The sequence below is a fragment of the Corvus cornix genome, chromosome 1, assembly GCF_000738735.6.
Source record: "Corvus cornix cornix isolate S_Up_H32 chromosome 1, ASM73873v5, whole genome shotgun sequence".
Classification (NCBI taxonomy): Eukaryota; Metazoa; Chordata; class Aves; order Passeriformes; family Corvidae; genus Corvus; species Corvus cornix.
In genome coordinates this window covers 99122126-99147183 of record NC_046332.1, presented here as the reverse complement: position 1 = coordinate 99147183, position 25058 = coordinate 99122126, and the positions used below count along the sequence as shown (strand labels likewise).

The window sequence follows — 25058 nt, the reverse complement described above, 5'->3', positions numbered from 1 at the left end:
AGTCTTCAGAATTAACAATCACCAAATCTGCATGCATACATGCCAAACACTGGCTTAACAACCACCGAGTTCAACAGTTTTTCTAAAAAGGAGAACCTAAATTACTAAAACCCAGGTAATCCTTATCTTTTGAGTTCTAAAGCTTGAGCACACCACTACACTCTGAAAAGTGACAACGAATGTCAACAGCAGATTTCACATTTCTTTTGGCCCCTTAGACTAATAAGCTTGCCATTTATGTTTGAAAGATGATTCCTCCAAATTACTAGTTTCTGCAAATCTGTGAGGAAACTTGACTTCTGCATTACAGGTAGAAGTTTTCTGAACCAAGAAAGATTACAGAGTGATTAATACAGTAGTCTGTAAGCCAGAGTCCTGTCTTCCTTCAGTGCTTTGAAAATCTGTGTCTATCTTGATATAGCCAAGGATTTTGAAGGCCACTGTTCTAAGCCCTGCATGCCGTTGCAATGACAAGAATTATGTTTCAATTAATTTCTACTGAATGTGTTGTCAGATTTCTAGGAACTCAGTTCTCACTGAGTTGCTATTTCCAGAGCCAAAGTGTCTAAAACAGTCTAAAGAGACATCCTTCAAGTCTGCAGAAGAACACCCAATGATATAGAAAGGGCTCCTCTCCATATGTTGTCAGTGCTCCCCCCTCTCATTATACACACACTTAGCACCCTCAAAAATACTAATTAAGCACAAACAAGATGCTTTAGACAGTCAAAATCACACATCCACACAGCAGCCACCGTGAACTTTATTAGGAAAAGAAGTCTGCCAATTAAACTGCGATGACTTCACTGACTTTCCCATTTATTTGTAGAAAATCAGTTCTTTCATAATGGCTCTGGAAATCATTTATTGCCAGGTAAATGCAGAATCCCTGGCAGTGTATGGTCTGCTTGGAACCCTGTCAGCTTTACCATGGAAAGGCTTTATACACCTTTGCAAAATGCAAAGTCAGCAACACATCTTTCATTCAAGCAACAAAGTCATTTTTGAGGCAGATGTCATGCTAGCCAAATAGCAAAGCCACCTTTACATTAAGCAATCCTTTCTATCATGACAGTTCCACAAATGAAATGTAATTTGTGAGGAAAACAATCCATAAGATACCAGTTACACATTCTCTTCATGTAACTGTTTAGTCAAGTCTTAGTCCTCAGGCTTTAGAGGCTGAGCTACAATGAAACACAGCATGGTGATTTATCTTCATGAAAATGTCCTGTTGCCAATGCATCTGCTTTTGCCTCCTTTGCTTTTTATTATGCCTGTGCAGTCCTGTGCAGTAAAAGTCAGAACAAGGCTTCTTCATTCATCTGGAGTCAGATTTATATCCAATCCTCTAAGTGACTCACACCAGTGTCTATACACATCTCGGAAAAGTAGTTCTCCATTCCTGAGTAATCCAACAATCACGAAGATGTTCTCCAATGTCTTCAACTCCAGAAGTTGTTTTAATTCCTTTTTCAGCTTGTAGCCATGTAGCAGAATACCATTGTCATGGGCTATGTATAGTAGGATTAATCTTTATTAATAGCTTCAGTAGATTGCCCGAGGATTTTTAGTACTGTAGTAGGCTTCACATGCAGCTACATAAGCAGATTCTGGGAAGAAATCATCATGGTATTCTGCTAGAAACCTGAGAAGAAATCACACCAAAAAAAAAGAACAGAATATGAAACATTTAAGAGAAAAGCTATTTTCAAATTGATTTTTGAGCTCAGCAAAAACACAGCCTGGGAATTAAGAATTATTACTCTTTGAAATTTGAGATACAAAGGACTTGAGCTATTTTTTACAAGTTCTAAATAGTGAGAAACAGCCTTCCCCTACCATTCTGAAATCCAACAAGCATTAAAAAAAATTCCTCAAGCTCAATAACAACAACACCCAAACCCAGCAATAACAACAAAAAAATTCCAAAAGTTGAAGCTATACTCAGAAAAAGAATTCAAAGAACTAGCACGTAAGGCAACTTCTGTAAGTTACCTGCTCAACACAATATCGCCATTTATGTCCAAACCAGTATTTTCAGCTATCACTGTTTCAGTATCTTATACAAATGGCCAGGAGCCATTAAGTCAAACTCTATCTTTTAAAGCAAGTAAAGCTATGATTTTTCATATGTTTCATGTGCCTGTGCATTTAGGGTCTCCATCTTACAGGAGTACCTGATTTAAATACGGCTCTCAATGACAAAACACAACCTTTGCAAATTCAGTTCCTTAATTTCCTATTTCTGCAAGATTGCCTTCAAACATTATTCAATCAGCCAAGCAACCAATATTTTATGACGTCTTCCTGCTCTGCTAACACACAACTGCTTCTTTGGTTTAGGACGGAAAATGAAAACAAATAGTGCTGCTAAGAACACCAGTAACAAACAGCTGAAATGACTATAAGCTCTCTCTGCTCCTTCCTTTGTAATCAAAGACACTGAGTATATAAATGTGGCAAAAGGGCAAAATGGTTATTAAACTCAAGATTACAATCAAGCTGTACTTCAGAAAAAAACAAAGACCTTCAAAAATACCTGGATATTAAGGATCAGCGTCAATAAACATGGCAAAATGCTACCTACAGGGTCTCTATTTAAGAGTAGGAAGCAACAGAAAACAGTATCATTTACAGAATCTGGGTTCTCTCAAAAAACAGTGGCTGGGGTGATGACTTCACTACTGGAAGCTGAAAATATCAGTTTTGTATAGCCAATACTTTGGACATAGAAAGTCCAAACTACAAAATGCTCAGGTGAATGCCATAAAAACTACAGTGCTTCTCCAACCTCACTCACTGCTGCACTGCCTGAACTAGGCATGTCCTTTGATCTAAACAGAGCCAAAGAATACTGGCAAGATCCCCTAAATAAAGCACTTTAAATTTAGTAAAGAATATATTAATTGCTCAGAGCTCATAGAAAATGGTGACAATACAAAACTGCAGATAAATGAAAACGGGTTGATTTTTCCCACACACCCCCAATCCTTGCACTTCAACACAGGCATCAAACAAGTGCTAAACTGGAGGAATAACTAGTTACATCCTACTAATTCTAGAAAAAGCAGTGAGAGATACAAACTTTTTTAGAAGAAATCAATCCTTCATGGTGACACTGTTAATTTAGAAGGCACATTGTCAACTTATTTCATAGCAGCTCTGTAATTAACAGTATATAGAGGGACCTAAATGGTTTTGGATGTAAAATGTTTCAAACCACTAAAATAGAGTACTGAAATTATAGCAATTTAGAAGTGAATAAAATACCTGAGTCATCAACTGCTATGACCTCTGACTTTAGTTAGCTACAAATCACCTTCTAGGATGAGGAGCTGGTATGAAGGAAGTGTGGAAATGCCTGAAACTTAACAGACTTGACCTTAACTTTGAACACACTTAGATTGCACAAGATTAAGATGAGCCACAAGTGGTTTTTAATTAATAATTCTTCATTAACACACATTAATGACTCCAAGACAAAAAATTACAGGGGCTGATGAAAATCTTAGTGCCTTTGGATAATATTCAGTAAAAGACAGTACTAAGAGATAGATCATACAAGGGAGCATGTTTTAAAAGAACCTTCCGAGGGCATTGGGTAGCTGACACTTCCAAGAATTTTAACGGCAAGTAATGGGAAACAGGCTCACTTTCTCTTAAAATTTCCTGACTTTTGCTTAAATCATCCGTCATACATGCCAGTTTGGTGCATGCTAAAGTGACAGCTGGTAGAGATGAGAAATTTTAGCTGAGATGCTGTGCCACAGCTACAGCTCAAAAAAAGGCAGAATGCACACAGTCAAATAGACAAATATACATCTCCCTGTTCTTCATGTAACAGTTGTGAAAAGCAAAATATGCCAGAGCTAGCAAACACAAATTATTTTATGCAGAGAAGAAAACTGCTGGAAGAACGCAGTCAGCTTCTGTCCCAATCCCTTCTGTATCTGTATACAAAGAGTGGGGGCCCTTCTGAAGCTGCTTTCCATTCAAACAACATCACAGTGCAGAACGCTGGCACAGAAATATTAGGAGTCTCCTAAGACTTTTGCCTACTGGGTATCACTATTGCTTTGCTCTTGGACAAGCTGAAACACCACCAAGATCAATTACAATGTTACCTGCAAGTCAGAAGCCAAGATTTAAAGACAGAGGGAGCTGTACTTAGCAGACAGAGCCAATGTCCAGCAATAGATCAGAAAGCACATTGCTACTGAGCTATTCAGAAATTGTTTCATTAGTTTCAACTTACAAATCTGATCAATTCAGTCACCTGTTGCATTATTGCCTTTTTCATTTTTATGGAGCTCATATGCATACATCTACACAGTTGAGACTGCTTATGAGTAACCAAGTGCTGGGATGCAGAGTCCACACTGATGCGAGACTGCACGCATTTTTCATCACGAACGTCCTCAAAAACAAAACTCATGCTTTACACTCATGCTTAGAACACAGAGATAACATGGTACAGTGAAGCTATTTCCCTCCCTACCACAGGTTCCTAGAAGGGTAACACTTCAGAAGGGACTAGAGGACATGGAGACAAGGGAAAAAGACGTGGGCAACTTAGGAATTCTTCAAGCTATGTTCTGATCTTCAAGTGTGGGTGTATTTAAGCAAGCAGTAGCCTCACAAATATCCTAACATCTGACTGACTTATACAGGCAGATCTACAAAGAAGAGGCACTGAATTACCACTATCCACATTAGAAGGTCATTTGACACATGTCAGGAACATATCTCAACACGAGCCACCGAATTAGTATGAGTTTCACGAGCATCCTCTGGTGGGCCTGACACCACCAACACAACTTATTACCAGAAATCTCTGAATGAAGAAAAAAAACTTCCTTTAAACATCAGCTACCATCACATGAATAAGCTCAGGGACACCCCAGAAAGTGTGAAAATGACAAAAAAAGGAAAACCTTAGTATTTGGAAAGACATCCTCAGCCATTAAGGTATAAAGAAGACTGAGTCCAAATGAAAAGTTTCCAGGAAGGTGATATTTTACACACTTCTGCTACAGAGTTTTAAAAGATAAGCAGATTCTTTGGTGAATTCAGTGGCCAGATCTAGATGCTGTTTGAAAGGCAATTGTAATGATCTATCCAAATTTGCTAGAAGACCATTATGGGTCCTAACTCTGTGGTCACCTCATCAAAAGAAATGTCATCTGCAGATTAAGAAATTACCTCATCTCTGACACTACTACTCAAATGCAGGATTTGAAAACGAAAAGGTTTTAGTTTCACAGAAAAAGCATATGCCACCACCTGACCCTCACCCCTCCCCAATTTATAGGCCTGTCTCCATCCAGAAAGCTGTTCAGGGCAAAAGATGACAAGCCCATTATAACCCCATTGAAATCAACAAAAGAAGTGAATTGAAGTTTCAGATGTTTATTCTAATACCAAATGTGTCAAGAACCACGTTAAAGGAGTAAACTGGCCTGTTTTGCTGACTGGACTCTTGTCACTCTTTGATAGATAGAAACTGAGATCATATTCCTTGGCCTTTTACAGCACAGTGTAGAGAACTCTGAAGATGTCAAGCTGCCATCATAACATTTCCAAGAATCAGATTGAGTGAGTGAAAATTAAATTTTCCCAAAGACCTTTCAGGAAAACAGTCCTACAAGAGCTCAATACAGGAGTCCTTGGTTTGTCTTGAGGATGAAGATCCACTCATGGCCAGGCCAGCACAGGCCCCTAGAGCTGCGTTCTAAAAAAGCTACCATAACACATTTAAAGTATTTTGGGCAACCTCTCAATTTAGATACATGATCCAATCCTCAGCTATTGACTAGCAATATGCTCATTCAAATTCCCAGATACCTGACGATTTGGAAAGCAGAAGGAAGAGAAGCAATTCACATGGTGAGTTTCAGAAGAGTTTTTGGCAATGCAACAAAACATTAGTCAAGAACAATAAGCACCAGTGAGCACGTTCTGCAGACCAAGTAGACAGCAAAGCCCACTGAAAGCAAGAACCTGCACAACATCAGGTACTCACTAAGAACCATTCTACATAAAGGTGCCAAAACTTTGAGAGGGCCCAAAATGGCAATTACCTTTCTACCCATTCAAGGACTACAGCAATCCCAAATAAATGGTAGTAATGCCCTAAAACAAGGCACTGTGCAAACAGAATTCCTTCAGTTCAAAGTGTTTCAAAACTTGGAAAAAAAATGTTCCTTTACATGTTTGTGCACTCTAAACCCACACCTCCATTTATATTCAGAAACTTAATTTCCTCACATTTAAGTTCCAATTCCATGAAGTTTTCTAGTATGTCATAACCGAGTAACTGGTTAATCCAAAAAATTGAGAGAAAACCCCCCAATATAATTCAACAATATTAAGCAATTAATAATACAACATAAGAAACACTGGCACAACTGCATTCTTTTTCATCTTTCAGAAAGTGATTTTTAATTACTTGGCCTTTTGCAACTGAAGTCACAATGACTCACAATGAACAGGAACTCTATCACAAAGCAACTCTGCCTAACTAAAGATGTCTTCTATTCCATTCACCATGTGCAATGCCTAATTTTTTCATTCTCAGACACAAATAACCTCTCATGAATTGTACATTAGCACAGACTAGTGGTCGTAATTCACCACTGCAGTTCTATATTATAAAATTACTACACATAAAATGTGCTGTCAAAACCAGAAATCTATTTTCTTAAGGTTACTTGAAACAACTTGTCATCATTGTATATAGATTTTATTATCACAGTCCTCTAATTTGGTCACATTCTGATTTGGCTTCCTGCTCAGGAAAACTCGAAACAGTTTCAAAATATTTTTCTACCCATGGAACAGAGAGGCATAACAGATACAAGCAGATTTTAGAGCATCAGGGAAAAAAAAAAAAAAAAAAGAGATCTAAGCTTAAGGAAATACTGAGTTTGAAATACCTGTGGGTTTTTAACAAAACTAAAATATTTGACCATTAGTTCTCCATAATCTGAAATAATACATATTGGCCTCATCTGAAAAAAAAACCTTACTAGAAATTTTAGAAGCAATATTTTAGAAATATTTCATCACTTATTCATTATATTTCATGGAAGTCAAAATATCTATGTCTACGCCTTTCTGTACCACTTCATTTTGCCTTTTTTCCTAAAATGAAAATGACATTCTCTGAAATTACCTCAATGAAGATGGGTCCTGCTCTTGTAAAAAGAGACATGCTGTTTTCTCCTAACTTTTAAGTAGCTCCTATTGGTTAACAGACCTGAGAGGAGACCTCTGTTTCCAAAACAGTTTTCCAAGCCAAGGATTTGCTGTGTGCAAATCAATGGAAACAGCAAAACAGAAACAGGCGCCTTCCTGCCAATCATTTCTCATCACTGAGTCAACCTTTGGAGGCATGTTAGGCACCTTACAATGCCAGGAAATTGTAAAATAGAGCATATGCACCATTTTATTTAAAAAGTGGCTGAAATAATGGAATTAGTTTAAAGATAATACTTCCTCTTACTCAGAAGCTATTAACAGGCAAGAGGATTTAATCAGGGGTCTTTCACTAGTCCGATTACCAGTTAGTAAGCACCAGTTAGAGCATCAGCTTCCACTGCTTGGTCCTGAAGAGTAAATGCAAACTAAGTGAAAGTCAGCGAAACCAACTGGTGAGTTTTTCACGAGGTCTATTTCAGACTGCAAGCACTATGAATTATTTCAGAGCTAAATAATTTAAGACTCAGAGTTTTGTACTTAATTTGAGAAACTGATTTCTGTAAATTATATAATTGAGAAATCAACTTTCATGTTCTCCATGAATAAATTTTCATTTTGCACACTTGTAGAAAGCTGGAATAAGCACAGAGGGCAGAGTTTCTACTTAACAAGAAAGTCAAAAAGATGCATTTCATACATTCCTTAAAAACATACATTGTCTGGAAAATTGAGAAAAATCTTGTCTAGAAGCAGTCTGAGGGCATGACTGGAAAATATTATCCATGTAGTATCTCAAAGCTAATTTAATGCATCTATCGTGTCCCAAGTAAACTCAAGACAACAAGCTTCCAAAAAAGTATTACATTATGTAAGTCTCAGTTTCCCAGCCCACAGGAGACTAATAGTACAAATGGCAAGCTGTAAATTTTAGCCACAAAATCATAATTCAAAATTAAACCAGTATCTATGCAAGAACTAAATCAGTTGTGTACTGCATGACAGTTTTATTTAAGAATACATTAATTACTTATACTTGGACTACTCTACCTAGACTTCAAAAAGGATTTAGAAGCAGTTTATTAATGCAAGCAGACACATCAGTCCTTCGTCTGCTATTAGAGAAATAAAGGAGAGTACTTCAGCTTCTCACTGAAGAGCAATTCACTAAAAAAAAAAAAAACTTAAGCAGTCGTAAGTAAACTGGCTGCTATTACCTAATGCATACAGACCTTGTAGGGAAGTTCTTACTGTTCAAAAGTTAAGCCAGAACAGAACTGACATAAAATATTTATAATAAACATCCATTAATCCTTTCCCAAAAAGTAAAAGACAGAATGTGAAAATTGAAGAACTAGTATTGATGCCTAAGATCTTTAGCTTTTTTGTATTTTTTTAGATTTGTAGTTTGTAGATTGCTAAAGCATGGCTATAGTTTCTAGTATTTTTCCTATCTTTCTTCCCTACATTTAGAAACAATAAGCTAACCTTATAAATACATTCCTAAATATTGTTTAGTCTTAACCCAAGAAGAGAACTAACTACAAGGACATTCTATTTTCCAGCCAGAGTCTGGACCAGACATAACAAAAGTGGGGCAAAAGAAACCTCTGGACTGCTTTCAGTGGGGCAGCACCCCAGGGAATTATTACCTAACCAACTCACCTTTTAATTGCACAATATATGGTAAGTATACTAATTGACTAACCTTATAAAAATTGTAGAATTACTATACCACATGCGATTTTCGCCATACTGTGTACCTGAAAGCTTTCAAGTAAAGGTTTGCTTTTATATTCACTCCAACACTGCTGGGAAGATCTATTCTATTTTCCAGGCATCAGTAAAAGATGTCACCTAAAACTCAAGTTTTCTTGTGATTACAAACAGATAATGCAAAACTATTTCTGTTCTGTAATCAAACATGAACAACTGTCTAAAAAATGTAATTGTTTGACCACTTTCAATGACACGTGACACAAAGAAATAAATACCCAAATGAAAGACTTTTCAAAGCACCATGTGAATATGTGTTGAGAAAAAAAAAATTAGTTATTGCAGTGATTTCCGTTACCTATGTGAATGTCCAATAGCATAGCAGATAAGGAAACTAGACTAAGAAAAATATTTATGACAAAGCCACCTAAGACCAAATGCTTCCTACAGCAGTAACCGTAACTTAGAAGCTTTCTTCACACTGTCAAAAAAGAAAGCACTTGAAAAAACACAGCCTTCAAATATTTTATTGTAAGATATCTGATATCCACATCATGGTTGCCTTAAGGGGCTCATTTTGCTTTAGTTGTAGCCTGGCCTCAAGGACTGAAGCACACTTCTGGCTAAGTGTTTTCTAAAAGGAATGCAGGTTGTGTACTCAGAGGACTCTCCACCACAACACAAAGTATGGAAAGTGGGAACTACTGAGAGATTTGCTTCAAAAGCACAGCTCTATCTCCACTAAAAATGCTGACATGGAAACATAATTTATTTTTATTTCTGTTTACAGATGACTACACATTTCAATGAGATGCTCAGATGGAAAAGTGAAACACACAGAGATGCTATCACTAGAAATTTCAGTTCCCTTAAGCAACCCTTTCCCAATAAGTAACCTTTATGGTATGGGGTGTAAGGGACATGTTTCTCTTTTCTTCTGTTCTACTCCACCAAAGCTTATCCACAAAATGGGTATGAAAACACTGTATTAAATATGTTAAAGAACAGAGATATACTCTGATCAACACAGAAGAATCTGAACAGGCAAAGGTCTGATAAAAACTGATCTGATCCACAGTGAGTTAAGCTCCCTATGAAATATTCACTTCAAGCAAAACCAGGTTTCCAACAAAGAGCTTTAATTCTGTCCTGTTTTAATTTAAAGGTATTTCAAATGCCAACAAGGATCTGACAAAAGATAAGCAAAATGGAATCAGTAAAACTTGACAACTAACTGCTTCCAGAGCAAAACTGTGTATTGTAGAAACTTTGACATTGGAAACATCTTCTATTTTTAATAAGCAATTAAAGTAAAAGCATTTTAAAGCTTTCATCTCCCTGATCTCTAATACAAATTTTATTTATGCTGGTGTAACCTTTCTGTAAGTGGCTACTTAAGTCACTGACCAAATTTAAATAACAGTTTCTGTATCTGTTCCATTACCATCTACAACACTTTCTCCTGAAAGTTTTCCTTGGCAATTTTATTTTCCAGTGTACTTACGCTGCACAACACAGTGCCACACTAGATTTCTAACTACATCCTCAATGTCATGCAGAAATACTAATTACAGTACCTGATAACCCAATCTGATCACAGTGCAAGTATGACCTTACTGACTCCGGTGGTAGAGCTAGTGTGGTCAGAGAGAGTTGTGTATCTCTACAAACCACTGCTCTGCATCACAGAGAAACCTCTCTGTTCAAAGTTCAGTTAAGACAGACATTTATTTCTTTTAAGAAACCACCATAATTAAAAACACGTCTTAAAGCACAAGTTTCTCCCCCTGCTAATATAAAACATGCTACTTAACCAAGTCAGACTTGTCATTCTATACACAGCAACAAACTTTCACACTTCAGTTCTGTATCACTGTATTTATCAAAATTTGAAGTAGGAAACTCAGATTCCCTTCAATTTGAATTAAAGAATAGAAAATCTTATGTTCATCTTTACTCAAATTGCTATTGTTAAAATTGTATACTAATTTTATCATAATCTTGTAGTTATGGAAAATGCACATCTTATTTTAAACCCCCTTTGTCCTTCCAGGACATTTACATCTATGTAACAATAGAAACACTGCTGTGGTACATTGTGTCACATTACCTCAGAAACATCTCGAAGTGTTTTACTAAAGCCTTTAGGTTTTTGTCAGGAAAGCACATCTTCCCCAGTATTTCTGGTAGCTTTACTGTGAATAAAATAAATAACGTTTATACCTGTTCTTGTAAATGCAACTTCTAATTACTTTTATCCACTATACAAAAAAGAATACAAAAATTTCTTTTCCCCACAGACCCCACTTTTCTTGCAAGCTAGTTTTGATCTTTCAAAGCCTTACTAAAGAGAAACATGCTGAGGAAGTGAATGCTGCTGGGTTTAATGATGTTTGATAGTGTACTGGAAGTAATGCTGCTTTGCTTTCCTTAAATGAAGGCTTACAGAGTCAGTAAAAGATAACAAAATCTATGAATAGCCTAAAAGTTCCAAATAGATTAAAATGTACATTCCTCCAAGAATAAAACTAAATGTAATAAAGCAAACAGAAAAATCACACCGATATCAGCACTGGGAAAAAAAAAAAAAGGAACTTTGAGCAGAGAATTTTGCATCAGTTTACCAAACATCCTCAGCAAATGTTGAGATCCATAGATATATGAAGGAGGCGGTGGTTGATCACTTGGTGGATAATTCTCTGGCATCAATTTCCAGGACAAAACCTACACATAAAAGTATTGGTTATGAAAACTTTATAACATCATAAATGATTTAGTCTGAACAGAACTTCAAATTCAAAGATGAACTAAGTAATACCAACAAAATCTGTTCTTACATAGCCCTACTCGGAGGTCCACAAAACCTTTAATCATTGAATCTAGGACAGTAACATCAAAATGTGTTACCTCATTCAATTCGTTGTTTCTTCTACCTTCAAAGCCAGTAAACACCGTGCTCCCTTCTTTGCTAGGAGTCAAAGTTATAGGTGAAGACGACCCGCTATGGACAGGGGTTTCTTCAAAATGAAAGGAAACACAAAACAAAAGAAAAATTTTACTACTTGTAAACTACTACTTGGAACAATAAGCCATTAAATGCTTCTAAAGGCCTGCTGCTAAAATGCTTTAAGTCTTAAACACTGAAATTCAATAACAGCTATCCTAAAAGAGACACTCAGAAAAGCAGCTCATTGAATTCTGTGGAAAAATACACCAAAGTACTGAGAATATTGCTTTATATTTCTCTGGTAATAAGGCCTCAGAGTTAAAGAACTGATACAAAAAGTAATGAATTCCCACTTTGATCATTCAGTTCACAGTCCACACAGCATTAAAAAAAGAACAGAACTCTATACTTTGTTTAGACCAACAATGCAAAGAGAAGAACCTACTTTTTTCCAGGTGCAGGAAGAGCTTTGGCATAGAGGCTGGGGTCTCGAGGTGCCGCCGTTTAGGTTGTGGGGACGCGCTGCTCTCCGATAACCTGTCACAGTTGGAGCTGTGGCGCGTCGAACGCCTGAGCGACTGCAGGATTTCGGGTTCAGCTTTTCGCCTTTTCGGCGTGGCTGGCTCCCCTGTGGTGGGCTGGCTGTCAGTCGACTGAGGCGTGGGTGGATTCAACAGAGGAGGGCTTGGGGAAAGTTCCTCCTGATTTCTAGGAAATTAAGGCAGCTTTACAGAATTGAAGAGATCAGGGCTCTACCCACAAAAGAAATTCTTCTAGCTTCACAGATCTTCTTGAACACTTATTCAGGTAAGACAGTCTCCTCCCAATAACTATTAAAGTGATGAGGCCTTCTATTAAATACTGTTTTCCAGAAGTGTATTTATCTTCAAATTAAAGTTAAAAACCACAAATACCACATTCGCCTACTTTTTAAGACAAGCACTATTAAACTTGCTATATCTAACCTACCTGTTAGTATTTGTTGAATTTTCTTTGATAGGAAGAAAGAATTTTGATGAAGTCACCTTCTTAAACTGAGCTTGTTCATAAGGATAGAGCAAAATTAAGGGAAGTGTGAAGTCAAAGGTTATTCTCAGCCCATCCACCATCTCTTTACATAGCTCGACACTAGAGGGGAAAAAAAATTATGGATTTCAAAGTTTCATGGCAAAAATTTTTCTGCATAATTGTACAAAATCGTCCTTTAATACAGTCCATTAACATCATAACTACAATATGCTGATTCAATTACTAAGTAATGATAAGTGATTAAAAACACACTTAAAAAGATGATGATTGCTCTTGTTAACTTCAGAAATATGAATTTTTTTAAATGTCTGCTTCATAACCTCAAACAAAACCACACAACAGTTCTGTTGTGTTACTATTCACTAACTACTACTACTCTACTAACTACTGCTGTAGAGTAAATAAAATTAGTCGGATGTTTTTCATGTAAATATTATTTTGGTTTTCCAACTTCACTATGCTGAAAAAAGAGGCACCTGCCAGAAAAAGTAAGTACTCAACAGACTGAATCTCTGTCTACAAGGCATAAGCAGAATTTGACCTACAGGTGCTAAGATGCCGTTAAGGCTGTGCTCAAGAGATATCCAGTGAATCAACAAAACCAGACACATTTGCATTGGAGAGCAATGGTCTGCTCTGGTAATCAGAGCACTACACTTGGAGGCTACCAGGAATTTCAGTTTTAGGTCTCTGTAAAAGACTTATAACATTAGGTGGTGAGTACACAAGCTATTAGAAGCAGAACCAAGAACACACAGTGCAGCCCACCTGCAACACCTCTCACCTTTGTGAAGGTACTCCCCTCTCATGTTTCAAGTGCACTATGTGTATGGTAACAGAATTTGGTTCCACCAAAACGATCCATGTTAGAAATTCCAAACTGCCTATATTTCATACCACCTACTAAAACTACTACATAGGAATTGGGTCAGGGGACTATCATGTGCACAAATTCTAAAGAATCCAAGAAGGTCAATAACCTTTAGTGTTAGAGCAGTAAGGAAAATACAGTAAAGATGTAAGCTGAAATCTCTCCTACTTAATGGATCACTGAAACTATACCCATTTTTTTTACTAAAGCACTGCTTTTATTGAGGAAGTTACTTAAACATAAACCTGTAAAAATCTTAATGTGTATAAAACCTTCTGTTCACATTTCTGATATTTCATCTAACTTTTTGTTTGGGAGATTATACTACAAAGAAGGAAAAGTGTCAATCTGTCAAAGAATGAATGACATCAACATAAACCAAGATACTCACATAGGCTAAAATATTGCAAGGAATAGCATAATTACACACCATTGAAATAGAACACTAATGCAAGTCAGGATTTCTCTCTGATAAAATAACAAGAGTTCATTCCACTGTACTTAGGTGAAGAAGCAGCCTCATCTAATATGAAAAATCTTTAACATAAGAGGGAAAAAACCCCAAAGCAATCAAAAACCACCATACTGCAAACATGCATGGTTAATGCATTTGTACAGCATGAGTGAGAAAACAGAAACTAAGACACCATCAATTTGAACGAAATAGGATTGGTGTTACCACAGTTTCCCTACTGACTCTAGGATTTAAGATCGTATGTCCATTTAAAATAAACAAACAACTTGCACTTGGAATTCTTTGTAAGTGTTTGTATTAAATTTTTAACCTTTTCAAAACTTGAACCTATTCAAGTTTATCTAAGCAGGGTATTCTTGTATCAGATGTGAAATTCTTCACATTGACAACAGCAACACGTTCTTCCAAATGGATCACGATATTTACAACAATTCACGTGATAAAACAGGATATTGACACTTTTGCATAATGACTTCTCAGAGCATAGGGACTCTCTCACTGATAAACAAATTATACTTTTTATAATTACTTTTTATAATTATATTATATTACTGTAGGTACCTGTCAAATACTTTAAGCCCTGTAAATAGATATACATCATGGTATAAGCTCACAGAAGTGAACAGCCATAAAACAGAACACAGAATGCAAGGTCATTCTTCTTGTGACAACAGCAGTGGACTTAAGATAACTTACTTCTTCTCTGGTGGCACATAATGAAGATTCATATTAGCATGTGGAGTCATCTGATGGTGCCGAGATCTTTCATTGGCTGAAAAAGCAGCATTAATTGCAAAGTGTTTTACATATGACTCCAAGATGGTTATTATATTTGTTTGGCAAGGAAGCTTCACTAGCTGAAAAAGAAACAACAAATTAATGTCTTACAAAAACAATAAGTAAGTACACCAAGTTAGAAAAGGAGCTTGTAATGTACCAACTAATTTAGTAAATGTCTAGCGCATAAAGCAAATTCAGGACTGTGTAATTTCAACCCTTAAACTGCATCTTTTGTCAACATTAGGAGAAACAAGAAACATGGTCAGATCAACAAGTCTGCTGCATTTCCAGAGTTAAAAAGCAATCTGAATTCTACAGCACAATGAGGTACAGAGACACTACACTGTTAAATGTGACAAGCGACTGTTTTAGCTGTAGAGAAGTCTACTCCCTACACTCTTTGTATTCTTCCTTACCCTGAGCTCAACATGAAGCTAAAAATGTAAGTTAAAAACCCCCAGGAGCTGTATACGCAAAAACTACTTTTGACATCCTTCTCACACCCCCATGCACATTACATTCCCAGCTTATATTTCATACCCTTTTTCTTCTATTAATATAGTAGCAGTCTTCCTCAAGTTTCTTTTTCAAGACTTCAGGAATTTCTATGCTTATTGCTCTTTCTTCCATGTCCCTTTTTGTATGAGCGTCTTGTTCTTCTTTCTACAACAGACCAGTGAACGAAAACAATATATTGGTTTCAAAAAAGAACTTCAGTAGTAAAGATACAAGTGGATAATAGCCTTACTGTAAGCTATTTAACAATACTGCTCTTTAAAGCATCTGCAAATTCATTTTTTTAAACTTTTTTAGATTTAACATTCTCTTAAGTATTTAACTAAAAAAAAAAGAAAAAAACCCAGAAATTTGTGAGGTCTTGCTGCTTCAGATCACCCAACTGTAGTAGTTAAATTCTACACATCTTTAGATCGACTGTTTACTGCAGAAAAATAAATAATTTTTTCTTGCAAACAGTCCTCTCTACGTTTTAACTTAAGACCAGGGTTGACATGCCTGTCTCACAGTAAAATACAAGACAAACATCCTGATGCTATTAGGTTTGTCCAATCTGCATAGACAAGTAAATTTTTACAGCACCCACGAACATGGAAAATCTAGTCTGCTGCATTTTCTCCACATAAGCCCTTTGTGTAGAATGAGAGGAAAAGAAACAAATGTGTATTTTTAGAATTATATCATATAGTTCCGTAAGACTATGACATATTGTATAATTTTCAAAATCTCAATCAGAGTAAACACCAGGAGTAAGAAAACTATGCTTTTAATTCCAGCTAAATTACCACCTGTGGCCTATATTTCAATTTTTTCAGAGTTTCAAGTACAGATGTTTAAATGCACTCAACTTAAGGAACACATGAACATACCATTTCTGTCCTCTCATCTATGTCACTTTCTTCACTTTTTATTTCTTCATCTGTTCCTTCATCACTGTCATCAGAAGAAGAACTACTTATAGCTGCATAAAAGAGATTTCACATATTTGTTATTACATTGCAAAGGTTATGACCAGTTTGAGGCCTCAATCCAAAAAAAAACCCCAAAAAACCAAAATCCAACCCACTAAAAAAACACAACTAGCTTGTTATATTTAATGAGAATGAATCATTCTAATTGAATTAAACATGTATTATTTACAGCACACTACAAATGTTTTAAGTATGTAAGATGTGTTTAAAGAAGTATTCTTGCATCCTCTCTAATTGAAAAACACTCACTTTTAAAAGCTCACTACACTCCTGAGCACCCCCATTTTCAGTGGATTTTAGTTCTGCACAGGGGATTAACATATTAACCATTCTATCAAAAGGTATGAATCTGGGCAGCTGTATTGGGTTGACCCTGAGTTGATGGACAGTCTTTAAGACCAATTACGCTTCTCACAATTTACATATTTAAACCGCACAGAAAGGCGGGACTTCCCCTTTTTGTCGGAGGTCGCTTGCTGGAAGGTGGGGGTGCTCCGAGCCTCCCGGCCCCGCCGGGCCGGGCCAGGGCCACTGCCCCTTTCCCCCTTTCCCAGCGCCGCGGCACGGACCCTGGATCACTGCGGGGGACTGTCCCAGAGCCACAGGCAGCTAAAACCAGCCATGGACTGCCACAGCTAAACCCATCCAGCGCGGCTTCTGGGGACAGACGGGTCCCTCTCCTCTCCATGCGGAGCCGGCGGAGTCAACGGGAGCCGGCAGAGCCTCCTGTCTGCAGCCAGCACACTTCGTGCTGAACTGAAGAGGACACCACGCAGCCAGCAGCACAGAGGGAGCGAGGCTTTCCCCACCGTAAAGCCTGAACAAGAACACCCTTCAACATGGCGGCTTCGGAGTCAGAGAGAAAGAGAAGTGAGTCCCGTGGGACGGAGCTGAGCATGGCGACGGGAGAAAAGAGGGCGGTGCCGCGATTCTGGCGCGCAGCTTAAAAAACCTTCTTGCATGCCGTGGTAAGAAACTGTAATACCACAAACTGTTTGTCTCTTTAATCCATTTGAAGAACATGGGGGGATGGAGTATCTTCGTGTGCCTGTGAAGATTGTGAAGAGTGCCTATGCCAGGCTATATAGAAGTAGTAAGAGGCTGTTAGAGACTTGTGGCGAAGAAAAGCCTTTGTGTGCAGGCCAAAATAACTTATCCTTAAAAAGATGAATAACCCCATGTGATGGCCCATGTTTTGTAGTGTGAAGGAACTGTGAGATTTTTCATGGGAGAGATGTTCTACACACAGCAGATTGTTTCTGGGCGGATCTGCTGTTAGTGGCAGTTTGGGAACCACATGCAACTGAAGGAAAACCTTTTTTCCTTAAGCATAAGAGAGAGACTTTTCAAGAACTGGAACACTGACTAACATCCCATGTTCTGTTATCCCTTGTGTGAGCTGGGTAAAAGGAGAGAAGTGCTGGGGGGGGGGGGGGGGAGGATTTGCTTTAATTTTGTTTTGTTATTTTCTCTTTTAATTCTATTAGTAATAAAACTCTTTTCATTGTACTGCAACTGTTTAAGGTTTGTGCCTGCTTTGCTTTTTCTCCTAATTCTTATCTCACAGAAGGAAAATAAGTAAGTAATTAATATTTTGAACCAAAACCACTACAGCAGCGACAGTCCCCAGAACATCAGTTAAGTGCCAGCCAATGTTCTGCTGGCTTTCTAGTTGCAAAGGAAAATGCAGGAAATTAAGGACCTGGCTTGAAAGTGAAATCAGCCAGTCAGCTGACAAGAAACAGACCTTTGCACAAGACAGACCAGGGAAAAAAATAATCTTATTGCCCTCAAAAATACACAGACACTAGCAGGGAAATGTTGTGTTTCCTAAAATCAAACAAAGAAAACTGAGGGCTTCTCACACCTATTAATACTACACTAAAGAAAACAGCATTAACCTCTGAAATCACTCATTAGAATAGTTGAGTGGAAGAGATACAAGGAAAAGCCTCTGGAATACACGAAAAAAACAGATATTCTAACTTAACAGATGCTTAGCATGAAACATAGTGCTCACTCTTCATATGACTGCCTCTGTATATTTCAGCTAGGACCACGATACTCTCATGGCAAGTGACATCATGCATTTCTCCCCCAGGTCAAGAAGTTAAAGGCATCCCACCAGTTACCAAAGGATGAAAACAAGCTCACAGTTTTCGCTACTCTCATCATTTTCCTCAGCAGGAAGGCTTTTTAACACAGAGTCAACACCAGGCAACCTGCAACGTCTCTTCTTTCTTCCCTTTCTTCTCCTACAAAACATAAAATGGTTCACTGACATTTGGGCAATATTATTTCATTTATTTATCCTAGCTAATTCAATTACATGCAAATGCACAGGAAACGTATGTTTGAGTTATTTTCATTAATTAATGTTGACATCATTTGGACAACACTTATTTGAGAGTAGATACCTTAATGTCTGTACATTACTTCATATTCGTGTCCTCAATCAGATCCTCAAGCCATGGCCAACCAATATTAGATTATTTCCTTTAGCTGAAAAATACTTTAGGTTTTCCTAAATTATTTTGCAAGTATGTTTCTTTGGGAAGATGCAGATCCAATACACAGGCATTTCACAGCAATAGTTAAGAATAACATAGTTACTGAGTATTGGTCTTTTAGAGTGTTAACACACAGGTCTCTAGCTCAGAATGGCTCTCTAGAATGCACTGTTATCTACATATCTACTACCTACAGCATGAGCTCAGAGGCCAAGCTCAGTTGTAGACACCTGGATGTACTTGTCTGAATCTGAAAATGAATCTCATTTACGTAGAGGCCAAAAGGATTTCTTACATGCGAGCCACAGCCTTCCGTGCCAATTTACGCTGTAATCTGCGGTTTTCGTCTGTATCCCGAAGAACATGATCTTCAGCTGCCCATCTATCCCAGCTAAGGATAGGCCACAAGAAAATAAAAAATTACTACGAATATATGCCACTCATGATTACCAATGAATTGATATACTTTAAATCTACAAAGGACTCATTTAATGTCATTCAGAAGCAATATCTGTATCACAAGGTTTGCACTCTTCTCTGTTCACACGGCTTCAACTCTCATGTTGCCACCTAAAATCTCTCAAGCTTTGACTTAACCCGCGATAGCCTTTGTAGCACTGACACATACTATCAATCCCAGTTGAGACACTGCACTCATGTACTGGCCTTGATAATCAAATAATCCAGGGCTAGATTTAACAAAGCATAAACCTTTATTATTGGGAACTTAGGTGCCATAAGTATATGCCACAGACAGATAACCCATAAGGTTTAAACTCATGTCTATCAAACCGATTCACTGAAATTTATGGATACAGACCAATGCATCAATATGAGCAAGTATACTAAAGGCATTCACAAAACCAAAAATACTCCTGCAAACATCAATCCTTTGATATTCTGTGCAAAGCCTGTGTTTGCAGAATAAAATAGAAGAAATGGAAGAACTGAAACTGCACATACAGTTTCTTACCTTCTGTTCCAACCGTTAAAATGGATCAGATATTCTGGAATCTTTCTGCCTTTCTCATCTTTTCCAACAACAATATCAACAATCTGAAACAGAAATTGAACATATTAAACAGTACATATTAAAAAGCTTGAGAGAAAGTAAACTTTTGGATATTGAGAGAGTTTATGCACAAAGAAAGAAAGAAAATGGAATTAAATAGACTAGTTGTTTTGCCAGTTAATATTGGCATGAGCAGAAGATAAGAATTACACTAAATGACGAGAAAACCCAGCCTTCCTGTTGAGTACTCTTAACACTGCAAACTGCTCACCATCTTTGTCCTATTCTCCAATGTCCCATGCTTTCAAGACAAAGGGAGACATCAAACATTGCAGTAGCACAGTATGGATACACAGATTCAGGCTACTAATTTGGGCTTTCTCCCACATGCTGTCTCCTCCAGCCCCCTAAGCAGGAAACAACACAGGTCTCTAGACATAAACCTCAGAAATGCTGTTCTGTTGAACACGACAGACTCTCAGCCACAAAACATTAAAAAGCTTTGGGAATATCTGAGCCTTTGTTTTCTTCCTCTTTCACGAATGTGCAATGGCCAATCTGAAAGGGCCTGCACCTCAGAAGAAAAAGATGTGTTGCCCGCACTTGAGTGGCTTTCAATAGATCATATATCAGTACTTAGGCTACAGTGGTGTTTTAATTTGGGAGCTCAGAATTTAAGAACTATTGATGGATTCACAGACAGTCATGCCGTTTAGGGTACTTGAAAATAAAAAAGGTACTGTACACTTTTGTACTCAGGTTCCAGGTTTATAGGGATAACAACTAAAGCTACCAGGTTGTCAGAACACAGGAGTAAGTGTATAAATAAAAGAGCAGCCCAAAATACTACAGGACAGTGGCATTCCTAATCAAAGATGTTTGAGAAACGCAGAAAAGCATACCTAGCAAACCTGCAGCAAAAAGTACTAATTTCATCAAGAACCCAGTTGCAATACTTCCTTTTTTATTCCTCGCTGTAACAAAAAACCCCCAGAACTCTGTTTCCAAGTCAGACACAGAGGATTTAGGATTGAAAAATAATCTTGTGTACCACTGATATCCGAAAACAACACTGTATTTACATAAATCTCTATAATTACTATCAGTACTCTTAAGGTCAGGCCCTAACTGAGGCAGTCACCTCTTACTGCAACACTTGTGGCCCACCGCGCACTGCTTACTGTCGTATTTCCGTACACTCTCCTGCACCAGCGGTACCACTTAAACCCTTCTGAAACGCAAAAGGGCGGGCAGTAAGCGTGGGAAAGCGTGAGGGGAAATAAACTACAAAACTGCAGGGGTGGTAATAAGACTTCAGAATTACTTTGCAGGTGTTCAGCCGAGAAGGGAAGGTGGGAAGCGGGTTTGACGCTTCCAGCGCCGCTCGGCGGCTCCGGTCTCTACCGGCCGCGGCAGCCAGGCCCCGAGAGCGCGGGCCCCATCGCTTCTGCTCCCCAGCGCGGGGAAGGCCCGGAGACTCGCGAACAGCTGCTTCCCGCACCCCCCACCCCCGGGGCTCCCGGAGCGCTGAGAGAGAGGTGAGCCCCACCGGGGGAACCTGAGCCGCCCGCAGGGAGCGATGACGGAGGGAGGAGAGGCCCTGCGGGGACGGCACCGCCTCGCTTCGTCTCCCTGTCCCGTGGCGGCCCCCACCCCGCGGCCTCCCCGGCTGCTCTCCCCTCCCCAGGCCAGCGCCCGCTTCCCGCAACAAGTGCAGCTGCCGGCGGAGCCGCCTCCCCCCGCCGCCTGCCGGCCGGGCCCACAGCCGCTTCCCGCGCCGCCTCCCGCCCGGGGGCGCGCGCAGCGCCCGGCGGGAGCGGTAACGGGAGAGCAGGAGCCGTAACGGGAGCGGGCGGGCCGCGCGCCGGCCCCGCCCCGCGCCCTCCCGCCCGGGCAGACGCGGGAGGGGGAGGCAGGGGCGCGCGCGGCCGGTCACCTTGGCATCATAGAGCACTTTGGCTTTGGTGGGGTCGGGCTCGAAGCAGAGAACTCTCTCTCCCCGGTGGAACTTAAATTTCATTCCCCGCGAGGTCATTTGTTCATCATGGCGCAAAGGAGAGGAGCCCCGCCCGCTCCCGCGGGGAGGTGCCGCGGACGGCCCGGCCCCGCCCCGCCCCCGACTCCTCCGGCGGGGGCGGGCGGCCGGGACAGAGCGGGGATGCAGCGCCCGGCTTCCTCTGCCTTCCGCGGGGGAGCGGCGTTCGGCCCCGGGCGGTGCGGGGACGCGCCGCCTGCCCGTGCCCGCCCGTGCCCGCCCCGCTGGTCACGCGGGGTGCGCGGCACGGGATGCGGGAGCCGGCGGCGGGAGGGGCGGCGGCGGCGGGGGACGTGTCCCGCCGGACGGAGGGGCGGCCGCCTGCCCTGGGCCAGGGGAGCCCCTGCGGGAGGCGAGAGCTCCCGGCCGTGCCGGCGGTGCCCCAGCGCCATGGGAGCCGGGGCGTGCGCTGGGCCTGTGCCCGCCTGCGGAGCGGGGTGCGGGAGAGGGTTAAGTGAACCCCGAGAACGACAGCTGCCCTTGTCGCTGCTACTGCTTCCCCTAAACATCAGCAGACAAACCCCATTCCTCACCCTCTTTCCTGTGTTCTCGGCTAAGTGAAGAACCGGCCTTACTCCCAAGATGGCTTTATGTACATTGTAACCTCCCCGAAGGTTTGTTTTGAGCTCCGTTGCCCTTTCAGCCTGCCTTCAACCTGCGACAAAAATGAAGCTAGAAGTAAATAAGGTGTTGAGACTGGAAACCGGATCCAGTGTTTCATTTCAGATTCTACAATCATGCATATAGTGCAAATAATCAAAATCAATACACAGCTTTTTTTTGCCAGTTTATGCTGACTGATGCCTGGAAGGGACCTCATGGGGTTCAGCCAGGGGAACACTGCAGTTTCCCACACGATGTTATTAGATGCTCCCTCAGGCTGTTGCAGTTTTTATGCTAGTTTTGCATTTCTGATTTACACAAGACCATAACAGGGCTGGGAGGCCTGGGCTTGGCCAGCCTTGTGCAAAGACCAGTTAATTTGTGATTATTTAGCATTTCTGAATTTGTTTTTCTGTAAAAGCTGTTCAGGAGACGGATGACTCTAGACTGTGCAACTGAGTATATACTAGTTTGGTGCTAAGGGAAGAGAATTTTAAATCCTCATATCTTTTTTCCAGTCACTGAGGTTGATAGCAAAGCTGGAAGCTGTAAGGAGTGCCATGGGAAAGAACGTGGAGTTCTAGTGTATTACCAGAAAGCTTCTGAAGGTAAAAAGTGATAGGGGGTACCCAGAAAACAAGATTCTGAGATGGTGCTCCTTGGGATAGGATGGACTGAGTACTTACTTTCTTTTGATTCAAAACTTACATATTTTTTTATAGTAGGAATGGTAGGAAAAACCTGTAAACTTGCTGCTAAGACTGGGTGGAGTGAGAGAAGCCAATTAATGGAAAAGTGTAAGAGAAAATTGAGGAAGGGTTCCTGAAATTGTTCAGAGCCCACTGATGCTAAGGTTAGGAAACAGGCTCCAAAAGTGCACGGATGCAATGTCAATTGCAGGAAGTGTTACTTAAGTTACTTTTTTTTGTGTGTGTGTTTAAGATAAAGAAAATGGTGTTGGACATTTGGAGAACAAAGCTGCTTCCAAGGGACTACCATGCTTTAAAAATGGGGGCAAACAGCAACAATAAAATAAAACAAGGGAAGGGGAACCACCGATTTGTGCTTGTGTCCCTGCCTCCAACCTGATGTTAAAGAGTACCCACACAAGAGGAGCCTCACACCACTTCTGCATAAACAGTTTGTGTATTTCCACACTGCCTCCTAGATTCCTCCTTTTCCTTCCTCCCCACTGGTGCCCACTTGCGGACTCTGCTTCTTGTTCGTCTCAGCCTCTCCTAGTTCACCCCAGCCCACTTTTATGGCTCCCACCCAATCTGCTCCTCAAGTCTTTTGATTCAAATTTCTTTTTACTTGGGTCTCCTAATACTTATATACAGCTCTCTGCCTTAGCATTTGAGATCCACTTGTTTCCCTGTCTACTCTCTCCCTGCTCCCACTCTCAGGTAGGTGCACACGTGCATCTGTCCTTATCTCCCTGAGGCACCTTGCTGTTGATAATCCTTGCCTGCAGATCCCTGGCCTTGCCAGATCTCCTACCGAGGCTACTCCTCCAGCAGGGCTTTCAAAAACCTGTATGTGAGCTGTGCTTAACTAAGATTTACCCAAAGGGAGCCGGGAGAGGAGAAATGCTGGTGTGTTTATGGAAAACTCATGATAGTGCTACCCAGGCAATGCCTACTTCTAGACAAAATGCAGAACATGGGTTTTTCAAAGGTACTGAATTCTCCATAGTGAAGACTGCCAAATGGCTGTCCAAAATCAAAAATAAAGAGCAATAGCCTTTTGGAAAATTATGTTTGTGTGTGTGTGTACATACTGCCCGTGCAGTGCCTGTCGTGAGTTGTACCTGCCATGTACAGCACATAAACAAAAGGCCCAGTACAGATAAATGAGATTTAGCAAAGCCTGAACGGCAGCTCCTCACTCGTAGGCAGCAAGTCTGCAGCAAGGAGAAAATCACAGGCAGCAGAGCAATGTCAGGCAGCATCTTCGGGGTCATCGTCCCACATGCTGAGGAACAGTGAAGGGCAATGAGTGGTGGGAGAGACCAGCAGCCGGGCTTGTTGAATATTGCTGAACCAGGAGATGAGCCGATCCACCACGTATTTTGGGGACATTCCCAGGACACTACATCGCCTCCAGGAAAGAAAAGCGGCTTTACAGCTCTTCTGGGAGACAGAACAGCCCGGGAGCGGAGACTCTGGCCTCCTGCCAAAGTGAACCCAACGAGATCATGAGTGCTAATTCGTCTAATTTGAGGATCTATTTCAGCTGCCCGCCTCACTGCAGGCTCAAAGCACACTCTGAGAAAGTTGTTCAAGGACAGGTTTTATTGCAACAAGGGGTTGTGTTTCAACAACGCAGCCCGCGGTGTTTGTGAGGGGGAAGATGGAGGCGGCGCAAGGCTCGCTGGGAGCTGTAGTCCAGGG

The 25058-nt window shown here is 40.3% G+C and overlaps 1 protein-coding gene across 1 annotated transcript; it reads right to left on the bottom strand.

Annotated features, from left to right (window-relative positions):
• Nucleotides 1-732: 732 nt before the first annotated feature.
• Nucleotides 733-22120, bottom strand: MSL3 (MSL complex subunit 3). Its single transcript, XM_039550411.1, has 13 exons — nt 21964-22120; nt 19989-20071; nt 19311-19406; nt 18660-18760; nt 16404-16495; nt 15559-15681; nt 14935-15095; nt 12833-12991; nt 12309-12571; nt 11824-11933; nt 11541-11640; nt 11027-11111; nt 733-1648 (listed from the first exon to the last, which is right to left on the bottom strand). Exons 1-13 carry the CDS (start codon nt 22060-22062, stop codon nt 1549-1551), a joined length of 1572 nt encoding a protein of 523 aa, XP_039406345.1. The 5' UTR covers nt 22063-22120; the 3' UTR covers nt 733-1548.
• Nucleotides 22121-25058: the final 2938 nt, after the last annotated feature.